We start from the raw sequence: 18,001 nt of genomic DNA, 5'->3' as shown, positions 1-18,001 counted from the left end.
TTCTTAAATCGTTTTCCTTTATATAAGAAAGAAAAAACATATATATATGATGAAACTTCGATCCTAAACCCATGGAAATTTGAACTCTTGACCTCGATTTAGGAGAGAAAGAAGACAAGAATTGGCTATGAAGCTTTGATTTTCTATCCTTAAGATGAAAAGTGAAATCCTTGGAAGGTCTTAAAAACATAAAAATATCGATAAAATATAGAAAGGGTAGGTAAAGAAATAGCAATCACTCATTCATTGCTTGCCTGGCTGCAAAACATGACCACACATTGTATTCTAGGTGATAACGCACTCAAAAAAGTACTACCAAACACACCCCAAAATCATTCACCAATCAAACACATCCTTAAGGTGGACCCGTCGTTTTTTTCAACCTCAATTATTTTCTGCATCTTCAACGTCAGAAGATCCCAGTTCCAAATTATGATTAAAGGAAAGGAATTCTGTGGTCACAGTCACACATTGAAATCTTCTGGTGGAAATTTTAAAATCAGAGCAAGATTTGGTATAATTTCTAATTAAATGTTTTTAAATAAGGGCACTAAGAATAATAAAAAAATTAGTTGGCATTCGCCCAATTTTAAGCAAAAAATTGTTTAATGAAGAAAAGATAATGTTAGAGATGTTTCATGCTTAATTTGGAATGGTGGAATCTGTCCGGAGGAATTGATTACTCTTGACTTTATGAGAGATGGGCAGGGAGGGGTCGGAAAGGAAACACTTTCTCAGACCCAAACAGAAGATTAATAGAGAAATTCAAAGAGGACGGTTTGTTGATTGATGCGAGATGGAGAAAAGAAGAGAAAGACAGAAAAGTATAATAGGAAACCCAACAATCGTATTGTCCTCTTCTTTGGCAAGAGGTAGCCGAAAGTGGATGCTTTGGGTGCATTTCCATTTCAGAAAAGTCCCCCATGTCAGGGTTGAACTTCAGTGTTGCACATTTATGTGCTGACGACGGTTGAGATCAAATCTCGACCAATAATTCGATCTCGACAGTCTGTTTTGGTTTTCAACACCTTCAAAGTGGTTAACCTCCACCGTCGGCAGCATATGCTGTGCATTAAATGGGCAGCATTCAAGTTCGACACCCCATGTCATTCACTACCTCTACATTATAGATCTAAGCCTCCTATAAAAATAAACATGACCAATCAGAGAAAGCAAGAAACCAATATTCCAAAAGGAAATTCAAATTGAATCCTGCTTTCCTTCCAGAAATGAGAGACAATGAACACAACAAAACCCTTTTCAAAGCTGACCCTCAAAAGATATTGGACGGATTAGACCAAACCAAAACTGACCCAATCAACCACTTTCACATCTCTAAATCCATTGGCTGCAAATTGGTTATAATGACTCAGAAATGAAGAAAAAGAAAGATGAAACAGATTTAACGTGGTTCACACGTCCACAAACCCTCTATCTCCATGCCACCACCATAATATAAAGAGACTACACAATCAGTTAGCATTCTCTTGCCCTGAAAAATTAATGGAAAAATGAAGGAAACCATGCCCAACAACCTTCTTCCAAAAAAGAGAATATAAATCAGAAAAGAAAAACCATCCAGTCAACAAACCCATACCAGAAAACAAGATAACAGATAAAAGGAACAAAGTAAACAAAGAAGTATATCCTATAATGCTCAAAGGCATAAACCAATAGAGAAAAATAATCTATCAGAGCCACTTTAAAAAAATAAATAAAAATAAAGAAAGTATCATCTACCTAAATCTGCGAATTACCATGTTTTAAGTTTCTCTCTCTCTCTCTCTTTTTCTGTTTGTATATGTGTTTTTGGCATTCTTCAGGTTTGAGTCAGCCTTGCTTTACCAAGCTAAAATTTTAACAGAGAAAATGCAATCCCAGTATACCTGTTCGGTCCCTGTACCAGATGCTTCATCCACCTGAGTGAAACAGCATATCATGAAAATATACACTGCAAGAGTAAGAATAACTGGCTCATCCACCAATTTCAAGGAATTCCATAAACTTCAGGATCATGCAGCACCAAAGCACCAACTATAAGCAGTTTCCTCTAGCATGGGTGATGTCATCTGTCCAAAATTGTTTCACCCATAAAATTGTCAAAGATCTTTAGCCCGTCCACAATCCAATTTTCGAGGTTGTGATTGATGCTGTACCAGGGTCAAAAGAAAAAACCATGTAAATTTCCACTGAAAAATCGACTGATTATTTCCATTGAAGATGGTTGAACAATTCATAGAACCAAAGTGCACCTCCGCGCAGAATCCAGATATCCAATTCACCTAGGCCTGTTCTTCCAAATCAATACATTGCTCATTTTGAACACACACAATAGGATTGTTGTCTGCAACCCTTACTGCTTCATGCCCAAAACCATTACTCACACATCCAAAGTCTGATTCATCATCATCACTGTCAATACTCTTTGGAGTCGCACGATTCTGGTAACTCCGGCGCCGAAGAAGAAATACATTGAAGTAATAACTCACCAAGTCTTTCCTCTTCTTGTTGGGAAAGTATTTGCAAATTTGGTTCCAGAAACTCCTGTTCAGCGATGGAGGATTTAATCTTACTACAGCCTTGAACCTTGTTTCTTCTTCCTCTGTCCATGAAAGTGAAACCTCTTCACCCATGTAATTAAATTTCCAAATATGGAAAGCAGACCCTAATTCAACCTTCAGTCTCATCCTTTTCTCAGCAATGTGAAATCTGACACATTCAACTGAACCTCGAAGCCGGCAATCACACGAATCTTGTCTACCTTTTCCAATAGGATCGCTTTCAGTGAGCGTATAATACTGACCTGTTTCCGGTGGCCAAATCCGTGTCCCTAACCATTTAGAGTCACTTTCTACAGGAACACCAGTCCAATCCGGTACTTGAGCTTGATAAAGTGGACCAACAGCAACATGTTGTCGGAGGTGATCATCACCATAGACACCAACTCTAATAGGAGTTGAAGAATCAGCAGACACATGGGGTTTTCTCTTGTCATAATTTCCAAGCACCGCAACAAAAGGAGTAAGGTTTATTTTTGGATTACTTTGAGAGGTGGAAGATAATGGGGAAGGGCTAGGTGACAGAGAATTTCTCAAAAGAATTCTCTGGCTGCACCGCAATCTTTCTGTCAACTGATGATAGCCATCTATAGGATCCTCGTACATGGATGGATGCACCTTTTGCTTTTTCTGCAAGTATTTTACATAATATTAGAAGAGAAGACACTTTTTTCTCTAGGAAAATCAATGACCCCTACAACACAGTATATTCTGCAGTACCAAAGGGAACATTTGACAAGATCATCCTGCAAAATATGGCGAAGCTCTGACAAGAGAGGCTGGATTAAAAAGTGACAAGTCAATTGACTAAGATCACATGAGGCCCTTACAGTCTAATCAGACCTATCATGTTTAAAATCATTGTAAATTTAACTGAGATTATACAGTAACTTCATTAAGATCGATTTGAAATAAACCAACTAGCAGAAGTGCATGAGTTCTCTTATAATATTAATCAGGCAATTGGAATGGAAATACTATTGAAAACATCACAAGAAGCCTGATATGGCATAAGCCATAAGGTATAAAAGAATCCAAAGCTACAGTAGCAGTAGCTCTATTCCCCTTGCAAGGCTGAGAAGTTCGCCATCCAAATTAAACTGATCCTCAGGAATCAGGACAAAACACTATAGCCATCCAAAACCCTTAACTTGGAGTGCCAGAAGGATGAAAGTGTCAGGGCAGGGTAGGGTAGGCATTCTTCTTTTTTTTGTGTGCATGAGGGGTGTTGGTTGGGGGGGGGGGGGAAGGTGGGGGGTTTGTGAATTCCATGTTTTGGCAGCTCCGAATATACACAAGAAGAGACATCTATGTCTCAGGGATATGTCTGAATGAATGCTATAGCCCATGCATGTACCAGATTTGTGGTTTCTTGCATACACAAATACAAGTTTTAACAGAAACAGTAAAACTTTTTGTCAGGAGACCATTTTATGGGAAAACTTACAACAGATAAATGTTTTCTTTTATCCCTACACAAAAATACGTCTGTAATATATGAACATAAAAAATGCTCCATAGGATTTTCCTCAGTACATAATCCAAACAACATATCATAAGAAAACAGCATTTGAATCCAGAATTTTTTTTTAATATACTGTATACGTTGCTACTCAATACATAACAAATGTAGAGCATGGTAGGGATTAGTTTCTCATGAAAAAATTCACATCCAAGCACCCCTTGTAGGACAGAACCTTGGGTTGTCTAGACACCTTCTGGTGTCTCCTTGGTGTCCCAGACTCCTGCCAACACGTTGCATCACCATGACAAATATGACCAAATTAGATATGCTTCTATCATAGTAGATGAGCCAAGGCCAAGCCTACATGAGGGCAAGTCAAAGGACCCAAGGTGAGCACCATATTATAGGTATATTTTCCATATTCCATGTATTTCCCCTTATCTCAGTCATGTTTTCAATATTGCATGCATATTTCCATCATCATCTGGGAATGGGTGCCTCAAATATGAGACAACTGGTTGCCTAACATCGTGACATGAGGCACCTTAACAACTATGAATAAAAAACAGTTGAATGGGAAAGTTAATTAGGAAACATGTGCCACATCCATCATAGAGAAATACTAGGAAACGTAGGTGAATAACAAATTCACACAATAAAACATGCAATTTTAAAAAAAAAACTACAAACATGAAATGAAGTATAAATATAGCATGCATGTAAGAGTCAAGTTAAAATTGTTCTATACCAATCATAGGATGTTCAACAAACCTTTAAAGACCTTGATGCTCTTAACAAATGGAGAAAGCTCACAGTACCTAAATTAACTATTATGTTATCAATTATCTTTAAGCACAAAACTTTGAGGCAAAATTGATACAATACACACAATATATAAAAGTAGGTTCATCACACATGGCACACAGCCTTTGCTATGATGGGGGTTAACAGGCTGAACTGAAAAGATGGGGCAAAGGAGGCAAGGTTGAGGTTGAGAAAGAGATGCGGTAACTAGAGGATTCCAGCTACCACCAAAATGAAGATTTTGGCCAGCTGAACATAAGATGCTGTCCAAACAGAGAAGCTCATCAGCAAGCAGAAATAGAAACCAAACTGCAACACCATGATTATCCATACCCAATAAAATGAGCTTAGCAGTGGTAGTCAGATTGAATAGTTTTCTGGCCAGAATTAAAGAGCAAACAATTATCCCAAGGTGGAGAACTGCTCAAGCGATTGGTCTCCCAGGGTTCTCCTGATTGCACCAAAAGGATCACTGCCTTCAAACTCTTCTTTGAATACCATACATGTTTACATGTTGCATCTAACCAAGCTGTCCCCGAACCACCAGCTTACGACATCTGTTGGTGGAGACCCAGAATAACTAATAGCCCTCCAATGAGGGAAATTAACCAACTGGACCAAGCCTATTTCCTAGTTTTTGCAATGACAACTCTACTGTCAGCAGACCATGTGAACGACCACCACCAGCTCTGTCATGCCACCTGTCAATGGTTGCCAATTTTCCATGTAGCTTATGTTAATGAAATATCTAGTCAGCCCTCAGGCTTATGCTAATTGATCCCCAAGATACTCTCTTGGTATGCCAGCAAGGCAGATCATGTTCTGCCAGTTCTCATTTCACCATGCGGTGAAGTTGCTTTGTCATGTGACCAAAAGACTAGTCTCAAGTACTTACGTTAAGGCTTAAGACGCAAGGAAGGCATTAATCACAAGGAAAGTAGTGAGAATATAATCTAAGGTATCTACAACATGAAAGAATACGCCCTACAAGATACGAAACAGTAGTTGAACAAATAAAACACTTTCCATGCTTAGTTTTGATTATGTGATACTAGATTCAGAAACAAGGTTCAGAACTCATCAAGATAACTGCTGTCTCTTGTGCGACAATACTTTTCTTTTTCCAATTTGATGTTGTAGTTGGAAAACAGCAATAGCTGGGTATGACGCTTTAAGGGAAGCTTATTTTAGGCTTAATAAACATATTTTGATCTTGATGATTATTTAAAAACTACGCAATTTGGTGTTACAGAATTCCACCTTCGTTGGCAGTAGACATCAACCTCTTATGTATTATTGCCTATTCTACACATTTTTTTAATTTTTTATTTCTATTAGACATTGACAAGTAAAGCAAGTAGATTATGCAACAATAGATGAAAACCTATAATATTTAAGAAATAGTCAAAGACGAGATGTAGAAAGTACAGGTACAGTGACCTATGCATAGTACATATAGCAAACAATAAATATGTGATAGACACTCTAGGTCTTCCATGTCTCACCAATACAATATTGCGAATGTCTACTAAATTGTGATGTGCTGGATTGAGTTCATTCATGGTCCGGTAGAGCCAAACTGCATTGTCCTCCATTTGCATGGCATATGAATGCGACATCATAGTGTTTGAGAAGAAGTGAAAGCAGTTTCTTCTCAAACAGGTCAACATATCTCAGCTAAAATTCAGCAAACTTGACTGAAACTACTTGAGTTTGAGATCGAGAATGCAATCTTGTCTCAATCAGGTTGAGATCTTGCCTAGATTTTGAACTATGCTTGGAGGAGATTAATGTCGCAAAGGGGATATCATTATATTCTGAAACTAATATTAATAGAAAACCTATGCAATAAGAATTTATAATGTACAGGAACTTCAATAAAGATGCAACTAAGAACCCTGAGCATACATTAAAATACAAAAAGGCAGAAAATCTTGCCTGTGATATGATTGGATAAACCAATAAACAAAGAAGAATGCATGTTGTCCAAGTTCTTTTAACTTCAAACATTGGAGAGAAAATCAACGGTTATAAAAAAAAGAAACCAAGCAAATAGAGCATACACAATCCTAGATCTGCAAAAGTGGATACCAAACCAGCCATGCGTTGAGGAAGTACCGCAGTTGCCAAGGTGTCAAGGTTTTTTTCTGAGGTATAGGTGACTGTTACCTTAGTGGCAACAAACCAGGTTTGACCCTCATTTTATGCTAGGTATCATTAAAGTAAAGGAAATAAATCTGTTGTTTCTTTACTTAAATTATTGATAAATAAGCAAAAACTCCCCATTTGAACCCAATAAAAATAGTTAAAACCGAATTTCGAAAGGATAAAGTCAAATCACTTCCCCCTAAAATTAATAAGAATCAAGAACAAAACAAGTATTTTCTACAGTTGATTAATTATCAACTTTATTTCATTGAGGTTTTCTCAAATCTAAAAATCCCATAAATCTTAACAGGATAAAACATGGCAAAAAATTAAAATAGCAGTAAAATATCATTTGATTTGATCTAAAAAAGATGTTTTCACTCATAAGTCATAACTATTTTAACAACATTTCTACACACCATATGGTGTAACCAAAACATAGCTTCTTCAATATAAATCAGACTCATGCAATCTTAGACTTGTTTCTTCCAGCTTGAAATATTTATTCGATGACACTATCTTCCTCTTCAGTTTTCAATTTCAACAAGATTGGAATGGATTGGTTTGGGAACCCGAATGCCCTTGATACCTGCTTTTTAAGTCCAAAAAAAAATTCCTAAAATCGGGTCCAATTGGTTGTCAATCCTCAGGTACAAAGATACGAAATGGGGTTAATAAACAAATGAGATACATAAAACTGGCATGTCAAAAAACTAATGTTAGGAATTCGAAACGTCTTCCTAGCTCTACCTAATACAGAAAGTCACATGCAAGAACAAAATCAGTTGACCAGTCAAACTTCTTACACTAGAAGAACATTTCTCTAAATTTTAGTAGTTTAATTACTTATGGATCCAATCATATTTTATAAGAACCATGTAAGCCAAATGTAAGGCATAACGACCAATTCCAAGAATAGTGAACCAAATTTATATTTGACTGTTTCAAACATCCAATAACTTTCTTCTTCTTTTTTATTTTTTATTGGGGGGGGGGGGGGGGGGTTAAGAAATACCTTGCTTCTTCAATCCTATCATCTTCTAGTTGTGTTGATTTTGATGAACTGACGTCGCAAAGTTTTGATTTGTGATGGTACAAGGTAATGTTGATTTTTTATGACTAGATGTGTCTTAATCTCAATCTTTTATAAGGCATATATTGTAGCATACTAAATAGTTAGAAGCGACGGGAAATAAAAAACACATCGCTTGGGTGCTATGGTTACAAAGCAGGCACATCGTCACCTATGTGTTGAAAGACCATTTGTAGAGAGGCAGGGGTGAAGAGACGAAATCGTTGGACAGAAGAAACTGCTGCACAAGTCAAATGGGAAGCTGAGAAAACTTGCTTACAATCCTCAAGCCACTAGGAACAGACCTTGATTATTCTATTCTAAGTAAATTACTAATTGCATCGTTTACAATCATATAAGTAATTCAAAAAACACATATTAGGACTTTAAACAATTTAAAACTAACTAAAACTAAAACCGATATATACTATCCAATGAAATATCTCCTTACATAATTATCCCAGTATGAAAACAAAATCCAAAACGCCTACAAGACTATAACCCCTATTTGGATCCCGTGCCTAGTTCGGATTCCCCTAATGACTTTCGGGATAGTCCAACATAGTCACCAGCATCAATTCCCCCAATGTTGAGAAAAGGCTCAGCCATAAGTTCTATCAAATGAAAAAATAAGTACCACTCGATCAGTATTGGAGTCAACTTTGATGGGGCGATGATCAAGCCAATCTCATGACCAATCATCAAGATCTTCTGATAGTCATTAACAAATGACATCACTTTGATTGGTATCTGATCATAGGATTTCATACCTAAAGTCAGAATGTCAATCAATTCTTCAACTGTAATCTTGATTGGACCATTACTGCAGTTCAATTGCCACTTCTGTTGTCCGCATTTTCTTCCATATCTCATCTGCCTTATGATGATTGTATCATACTTGGCACATTATCATGGAAGGTCTTACTGCTTTCGGCAGGCTCCCGAAAATCTGTCTTCAAATTAAAAAGTTCATTCGCAATTTATAAAACTTATCTCTAATCGAATGGATAAATTTAATTGATAAACCTCCGTAATGTAGTGGATTTAAGATAACAATACCAAAACTGTAATCAAATGGACAGCAAGCTAAAAAAGTATCGGTGAGGAGGGGGTAATCTTGGAACAATGGGATGTAAAAGAAATTTATAAAAAGACTAAAAGAGGGATAGTTCTGAAGGGGGGGGGGGGTAAGAAGTATGACCTAAACAGATTATCGATTAAGTGGACAATGCAAGATGGGATAAATGCATTTAGAGGGAAACTTATTTTATTGAAGGCACAGATGACATAGCTGAGTCTTCTACCAGCGTTCAAGCAGAAAGAGACTCAGACGGCATAAATCTCAGAGAAAATGCAGGAGATCAGCATGACTAGTGGCAGGAGTCTGAATTCCACTAGGATTATGTACGTGCAATTCACCAGGGGTACAATGACTCGAAGGAGGTCATGGATGAGGAAGCTGAAGGAGGCCATAGATGTGGAAGGTTAATTCGCTATAAACTCCTTGAACTAGGTATGACTTTAACTGATGCCACGGTCTCTTGCTCCTCTCTCTCCCCCCCCCCCTTTTCTGGGGAATCATGGGAGGTGAGGGCTGCAGTGGAAGGGAAAGGGAAATTGGGGTTGCTTTTGATTGAGGTTTCAGTGATATAGGGTATATTCTTTTTTCTTATTTTATTTTTCCCCGTACGCTTCAAAAATGAATAAAAGGAGAACAAGAGAAGACAACATTATGACAGAAATTCACAGGCAAGGCAATGAGATAGGTTGATGGGGGGGGAGATGATCCTTCAGCTTTGAATACAAACTGGTGGACGGTTAGTGGAGGAGAGAAGTCATTATTGCAGGAAAGGAAGAAATCACACTACAAGAGAAGGGGAAAGGAAGAGGGGGGGAGGAAGAGAACTCGTACACAGCCTCCAGAATACTCAGTCCACAAAACTCAACTATTCCATTCTATTCAATCTACTCAATGCATGGATTACAAATGTATAAATAATAGAAAGACGGACTTCAATAAGGAAATAACAATACTAGAACTCTTTAATAATTTAAAAAATGCTAAAACTATTTCTTCGTATCCATCCTAAAATTATAGATCCCCTTATATAACAAAAAAAGGGCCCACAACTATACTAATACTCTTTAATGACTTAAAAATTGCTAAACAATTTCAAGTATCCATCCCAAAATTAAAGATCACCTTATATAACAGAAAAAAGGGTGAACCCGGTGCCAAAGGCTTCCGGGGCACAAGCAGTTTTCCTATGCAGTCTTGCCCCAACAATTTTTTGTCGGGCGGCAGTTTTGATGCCTTGAACTCAGGGCTACATCTGTGGTACGCGGCGTATGTCAACCGTAGAGCCAAGGCTGGCCCATAATATAACAATCCCAACAATCTTAAAAAATAAATTCTATACCTACCAGACTAGAACCCATATCTGGATGTCTCAAATCTGGGTTCCCAAATAGGTTTGGGTCTGTCCAAGGCACTGAATCTGCATCCCCTCTCCCCGCATTGGTCACCTTGCTACCTTGACAACTGTGTTGAGTAGAGCTGAACTCCATGCTTTAGGTAGCAAGAAACACTTCTAGAAGCCTAAGGGATTAGGTAACAAGAATTGCACTGAACAAACAGATGACCAGATTCCAGAAATTAATCATCTAGCATTCAACAAGTCAGATTGAAGTGAAACCTTGGTCAAAGTTCTGACTTACGAGTAGAATTCTTAACAAACAAAATTCCGGAAGTTACTATCTATGGCAAATATTGTGGGACTCAAACCAGCAGTCAAAAGATTATTAAAATTCTAGAACACCAACATATTTCTGCAGTAAGACAAGGATCCTTAACTGAAACAGAAAACAAAAAATGATAATAACAAAGAGCAGAACTGAAATTTCCACTAGAAGTAGGTTTCTGAGAGAAATAAAGATCAAATTTCAACAGTAGGTGGGTTGAGTATACCATCAGATAACCAAGCACGAAGCACAAAGTTTGATATAAATCTCAGATGTAATCAATGGAGAAACTGAAATCAATTCACAACAGAACTAGTTTTTATAGATTTCTGATTCAGCAGCAATTATGACATGAAACTAACCAAAATAGGAAAGAAACTGAAAACAGAACTCTACTCAATAACTTTCAATGCAGTTACTGTTGAGATTAGGAATAATTAATTCTTGAAATTTCAAACTATTCTTCTTCTCCTGGAATTGCGACTGGTGCCAAGATACTGCATCCATAAAACATGTAATTACAGCAAAATAAAAGAACAAGAATTAAAGTATACCTGGAGAATGGACTGTTCAGAAGCTGAGCACGTGTGCTTTCTCATTAATAGTGATTCCCGAGCCAACACAGCTTGAACCCAGAACTCATTACCCACATGAGATTTCCACTCAGACACTTCAGGCACTTTTCCAATGGCAGGATGACAAGGATTTTTGGCAGTCTCAATAACCCAATTCAGCATTTCTGACAATGACGATTCACGTTTCCTCTTGTGAGTGAAAACATCAGCTTCGCACTCTGACATATCAACTTCTCTGTCATCTTCATCATAATTGTTGCTACCATTGGTTGGCATCGCACTAGGCACCTCAAGCGTATCATTTGAGTCTCCCGTAAATGGCAAGCTAAACTCATGCGTCCCTGAACCGTTAGCTGGTAAGAGAAAGTCACGAGTCCTCGTATCCATAGCTGGCAAGAGAAACTCATTCTTCTCTGAATCCAATTGAATGTGTCCACCATCTATCATCATTTGGTCCTTTAGCTCCGTTAACATACCTTCAAACTCCGTTCGAAACTCTGCAGGTAACACACCTAGTTCTCCACCACTGTCCGATGAACCTTTTCTCAAGCTCTTATCTTTGAATATTCTCTGCAACCATCGATCCAATATATCCAAATACTTAACGTATATCAGTTTCAAAGACGACGCGATTTCCGAACTGAAGCCTGATTCTTCTGCAACAGAAGACCACAGTTCATTCTTACACACGCAATCGTATCCACCCTTATGTCTCACGACCCAGAAAAGTTTAAACAAATCTACAGGCTGTCCATCTCCAAGCATTGAAGGTAAGGTCCGCAGTTCTTGCCCAACAGATATCTCTTTGAGAAAAACAGTCAGAATGTGATCGAACAAACATCGGAGCTTATCTTTGCAACCTGAAAGATTTTCATTTACAGAAGCATCGAGACCCAAGCAGAAACCATTTCTCTGAAGATAACGAACTATTTCAAGGCATTCTAGAACTGACCCATCAGCCAAAATCGACCATCCTGCCATGGATTTCGAATTCAAACCCTAAACAAACACAAAAATTCTTACTTCACTTTTTTCTTTTTGAACGTTCAAAACATTTACGAAAAAAAGAAAGAACGAAATTGGAGAAACCCAAAAATATAAAAATATAAACAGAATGATACCGATTAACATCTGAGGATTTGGCGGGAACCCAATGATCTACGGCGAAAGAGCTTCTCTGGCCCCCCAGTACCTCTCATTTTGCGTCCCGCGTTTTCTCTCTCATTGTCTCACGAAATACATACGACACCCCCCTTGCCCACCCCCCCTTTTTTCACTCTCTCTGTCTCTCGCAAAAATGCCAAATTAATGGAGACGGGTTCCTTAAATTTTGAACAGATACATAAACCAAATCTTCAAAAACGTTTTCTTACTGCGAAGATCGCAACAGGACTCATGAGAGAGAGACACACAGACAGAACAGAACAGACGTACCAGTACTTGGGTGTGACTATCCTTGGCCATCACTTGCGCTTTCCTGTTTTATTTTTCTTTTTTTGCCCTTTTTTCTCCTCTTCTGATATTCTTCAATTCGTAGAGACAAATGGTACAAAATATATTTATGGATATAACTACGACCATATAAGGCCCAGGAGAAAAGAACGAATTTCTTTTTGGTTCAGTAATATTAGGGTTTGTTTCATTGGGTTAGATCTATAACTCTTACGGCCTCTAAAAACTAACCCTAGTTCTTACAGCTTGGAATGACAAGGTTGGGGTGAATTGGAAATAACAAAAAAAAAAAAAAACGAAAAGGGTTTGGTTTGGTTTGCTAATGGTATGTTATTTATATTATTTTATATTTTCTCTTTCCTTTTTTATATAATTGATAAATTATTTTGGTAGTATTATACAATCGATAATTTCGATAGCACTCAGTGGTGTTCTTGAAACAATGAGCTGCATCAGATCGATACACTTCTTCTTTTTTATGCTATGGGATCCTAGCTCTCTGGTTTTTTCAATTTTCTGCGAGGCTTCCACTCAAAACATAAAATTTGGGTTTTTTTTACAAAATCGATCTCAATCAACCTTTTGAAAAATCCAAAATTGGCCCTTTAAATTTAGAGATCCACAAATGTTAGGGTTTTTGATCAAGAAGAACTATCTGAGATAGCAAATTATATTTGGATCAAGCATACAGCCTTTGCATCCAAACTTAAGATTAGTGCTTAACCAAAAAAATTTTTTTTTTTTTTAAAAAAAATGAAGATCAGTTCATCAATCAACAAAGGGAGAAAGAAAATGTTACCTTAGAACTGCGATTGATGTTCCACTTCTAGATAATAGCTCTGTGACACTGCTTGAACCACATAGAAAGCAAAGATATTCAACGCTTGAAAATTCAATTCAAAGAAGTGACAATCAACTATCACACACCATACCGCAGAGTTTAAGGTGTCAAAACCCCAAACCCTAACAAGACCAAACTTAGAGAAAAGATAGACAAATGAATAGGCCTGGTTTGGAATTCTCCCCTTATGCCTTTTAAATAGCTTAATCTACAAGGAGAGTTGGGATCCTCTACCCGTCAAGGTAACGTATGTGCTCCCCTCATGCCTTTTAGCCACACAATAAAGGGGGCCCACATGAATCAGATATGAGACTCTAGTGGATCTCCCGTGAACCTCAGCCTTATTGTGTGATGAAAAAGTATGAGGAAACACATACTTCTCTCTTGACGGGAAGGTAATCCGGATTCCTATGAAGATTGGATGTCTCAAGGAATCTCATTTTCGGTTTCCTAGGTTAGATTTGGAATTTTTCTTTTTGGAGAATTTGGTTTCAAAAATGGCAAGAGGTAAAATCTAAAAAAGATTTGATATCTCTTTATTTGAATCAAGCCTTTCTACCCCGCTTTAGGGTAGAAGATAATTTTAATCGAAAGTCCTCTCCACCACACATTAAAGAGGGGGCCCATCTCTAAAAATTGACAAAATATATTCCCTAAATATATGGTGGTGGAGTGTTAGAGTTATCCTCTGTACTCAGAGTAGAGGTACCGGAGTCTCTTTATTTTTGGTTGAGTAGTTTATTAAGTATATTACGATAGTTAAAAATAGGATAAAAGAAAGCCACGATGCAGGCTTCCATCCTTTTCACGAAAATGCATGGGAACATCTCCTCACATCCCCTTGAGTAAGGTTTAAACTATCCACGATATGATATGATACTAACTGATACGCATACATCAATACGTCTCTCTACTGGATTGCACTAAATGACATTAGCCAGTTCGATACAACACTCGATACGAGAATATGTCTCGTAAAATCACATGATTGATATGATACTCGATTCCTATACTTTAAACCTTGCCCTTGAGGACCCCCTCCCCCAACCAACACACACAACCCTTCTCCACCATATAATCACGTGGAGTTCCACATCTGAAAACTATCGAAGTGGAACCCCCTTGAATGTACATGTTATGAACTAGACTCCTAGCACCCCTCTAGCATAGGACTCAAATTATTATAGCATCATCCATATAAAATGTCAAATACATATGCTCCTTTCATTTTCATAAAACGGGCGAATCCGGTATCAAGGGCTTCTGCACAAGCAGAGCTCGGGTGGAAGGGGGGTTATTTCCAAATACATCCTTAAACTGTATGAAACTACATACTATCTATGTAGATCATTTCTTATAAAGATAACCAATTATATTGTGAGTGGTGAAACTTGATGAGAAGGAAATTCTAGAAGTGAACTATTTTATATACCTTGGCTCAATCATAAATAAAGAAGGTGAAATAGAGGATGACGTTTTCTATTCAATTAAAATGCAGTAGTTGAAGTGGAGAGTTGTGTTTGGAGTCTTGTATAATTGGCGTATTATTTTAAAGCTCAAAGCATAAATTTATAGGACTATTTGCAATCAATTATATATGATGTATGATGTAGAATATTGGGCTATTATAAAACATCATATATATAAACCAGGTGTAGCAAAAATAAGGATGCTAAGATGGATGGAAAAAGTATTAAGGGTCAAATACAAAATGATCATATTAGATCTAGTCTAAGAGTAGTTCTCGTAATTGATAAGTTATGTGGAAGTTCATTAAGGTTATGGGGCCATATTCTAAAAGCCTCTGTACGTAAGAGTGATTTAATCAAGATTGAAGGTGCTAGAAGAGCCAAGAGCAAACTTATAATAACTTTACGAGAAATGGTGAGAAAGGAATGACCAATATTGCTAGGCTGGTGTGTCTGATAGAGTGGTGCCTATAGTGCCCAACGTTGGATGAACACCATGTAGATTATATCAATTCAAGTGAAACAAATTGGTTTTTCGTTGATCCTAACTGAACCATTCTTTTGTGAGACTGATTTTAATGGAGTCCATGTGAAGTCCATCCAATGCTAGGCACCCCCACGTCAAACGCATTAGCCTAACAAGATCCTATGCATGACATAGGCCTTGTATATTGTAAAGCCTCAAATAGAACAGATTGGAAGACAACGATCCCTGTGGTCGACCCCATTTAGTTGGGACAAGCAAGGTTTAAAGTATCCCATGATACAATACAATACTAGATGAAACGTATCTATATTGAATACAACTGATATGTCTCTCTACTAGATTGCACCAAAATACATTGGCCCAATACGATACAATACTCGATATGGAAATATACCTGATATTTGATACAGATACTTTAAACCATGCGGACAAGGCTCTTTCTTATTGTTGTAATAAACGTCATAGAAAACCAAACTCTTTAATTACATTTAAGACTTTCTCCAAAATTTAATGATGCTGTATTACATGTAATTCTGTAGATGTAAGTATTAGAGGTTTTATGATCCTAATCTAATGCGAAAAAACATAATTAAACATCAATTAAATTGCAACGACAATTAATTCAATGAAAATACAACAAGCCAAACGTTTTTTTTTCCGTTAAAAGGTCATTATTATTATTAAAGAAGCTAAAAAAATATATCCAAAAATAAGGAGCAATTAATCTCCTCAACCACATGGAGAAGAAATAGTTGACTAGTCAAACAAATATACATCTCTGTGTAGTTCCATCCGAATCATATATCTGCCATTGCATTGGTTTCTCTGTAACTATTTGTCACCTTCCTCTAAAGACCCTCAAGATACGATTTGAGACCTTGCTGCCTTTGTTCACACTTAAAACTAAGAACTTTCATTTCTCAATGTTGTAAATATGTTTAAAAGTTTATGTTTATTATTTTATATTTTAATATAAACATAAATATATGTTTTAATCGTGTCTTTTATCTTATTGGTTTTTATTTAGTCCCACGTCGGATTGATAGGAGCTAATTATCTCGTTTATATATAATAAGTACCTATATAATATTACTTTGAGTTAAGGATCGAACCCTGTGCGACGCGAATCAAGCCTAAACCCTATTGTGACCCAGTCATGGTTATATAGATATGTATTAATTAATATTAATAATTTTATATGACGTGGGTCGTAGGTCATAGGCCTGATCCGAAATGTCATGATGGGCCCTAATCCAGAAAGCCGATGGCTGGGTGAAAACGAGGAGATGCCATTAGAGAGGTAAGTTGGATAGGTACCTTCCTATAAGAAGTTGAGCTGAATAGCCTAATCCAAAATGTCCATTTTCGAGTTTATATAAATTTACTCATCTTTCTCTCTCCCTGCTGTTATTTTGTTGGATATGTACTCTTAAATAACCTTTTTGGGGTGCAATCTTAAAGATTTGGGCTGACTGATCTTGAGGTGAAGACACAGTTGGAACCCGTATTGCACAATTTGGGGTGTCTAAATACCTGAAAGAAAGTTCCTCTGGTACATGTTCAGCTATAAATAAGTATTGTGATTATAACACCCGTTCAAGTATTTGTTCGGATTCCTCAACAAGTTTCAACTCTCAAGAGCACATAATATGATGACCATATAAACAAAATTCCAACTACACCCCTAGTTTTGAACAAGTTTAGATGAAGATCTCTGAACAATCACAACTCATGCATTAATATCAAACGATCTTTTTGAAATTGACTCATGTAAACTTCTAAACATATTTTTAATGGACACATTGCCATTACGTTTTGAATCCGATTATCGGATTCATTTAAGCACAAGAAAATGAGTAGCTGCTTTAGTTGACTTAAGACAATGCCATACTCTGAGAGAACCTATCCAACTCCCCAAGAAACCAAGCAAAACCCAAACATTGGATCTCTATAGACCAGTACACCCCAATTTCTAGATTCTGAGATGGAGATCATGATTTTTAAAGAAAGCACAATCAAAGACTCCCCCATGATCTTTTTACTCTTTTACCTCTTTAGTGTGTTTTCTTGTAGGTTAAGAACCTTAATCTTCTTCAATCATAGAGATGGAATTATTGCCTTCAAACAAGGAATTGGGATCTATTCACTGGATGGAGAACACACTCTCTTCACATTTTTCACCATATATTTGGGAAGAAAGCTTATTTCTGGTCTATCTTCTCAGTGCCCATAAATGGATCTCTTTCCTAAATTTGTGATAAAAATATGTGAAAACTATAAACTCACAACGAGACAAAAGAATATGCAAATAATAAAGCATTAACCAATCCATGAAAGAGAAAAATCTTTCTTCTTAGGATATGATATAGCTAAAGGCTATACCCTTGT

At 37.0% G+C, this 18,001-nt stretch overlaps 1 protein-coding gene across 3 annotated transcripts; it reads right to left on the bottom strand.

The window, feature by feature from the left end:
* Nucleotides 1–1,630: 1,630 nt before the first annotated feature.
* LOC149013806 (AT-rich interactive domain-containing protein 2-like) lies at nucleotides 1,631–13,015 on the bottom strand. 3 transcript variants are annotated; one of them, XM_089158691.1, is made up of 3 exons: nucleotides 12,799–13,015; nucleotides 11,344–12,363; nucleotides 1,631–3,188 (listed from the first exon to the last, which is right to left on the bottom strand). In XM_089158691.1, exons 1-3 carry the CDS (start codon nucleotides 12,826–12,828, stop codon nucleotides 2,283–2,285), a joined length of 1,956 nt encoding a protein of 651 aa, XP_089014817.1. In that variant the 5' UTR covers nucleotides 12,829–13,015; the 3' UTR covers nucleotides 1,631–2,282. The 3 variants fall into 3 exon arrangements, with proteins under 3 accessions (XP_089014817.1, XP_089014819.1, XP_089014818.1); XM_089158693.1 differs by lacking the exon at nucleotides 12,799–13,015 and adding an exon at nucleotides 12,486–12,786; XM_089158692.1 differs by lacking the exon at nucleotides 12,799–13,015 and adding an exon at nucleotides 12,486–12,786 and having other exon boundaries at nucleotides 11,344–12,338.
* Between the last annotated feature and the right edge of the window lie 4,986 nt (nucleotides 13,016–18,001).

Source organism: Hakea prostrata, chromosome 6 (genome assembly GCF_041222555.1).
Source record: "Hakea prostrata isolate BN-2017 chromosome 6, UWA_Hpros_2, whole genome shotgun sequence".
In the NCBI taxonomy this organism is placed as follows: domain Eukaryota; kingdom Viridiplantae; phylum Streptophyta; class Magnoliopsida; order Proteales; family Proteaceae; genus Hakea; species Hakea prostrata.
Note: the sequence above shows the minus strand (reverse complement) of the source record. Positions and strands in the feature narration are given on the sequence as shown.

Bases quoted from the DNA above. Each gene is read 5' to 3' on its own strand.
- LOC149013806 (XM_089158691.1), bottom strand. From the start codon at position 12,828: ATGGCCAAGGATAGTCACACCCAAGTACTG. The intron at 12,364-12,798 runs GTACGTCTGTTC...GTGTTTGTTTAG, and splicing joins ATAGTCACACCCAAGTACTG to GGTTTGAATTCGAAATCCAT. The intron at 3,189-11,343 runs GTATACTTTAAT...AAATACTTGCAG, and splicing joins CTGAACAGTCCATTCTCCAG to AAAAAGCAAAAGGTGCATCC.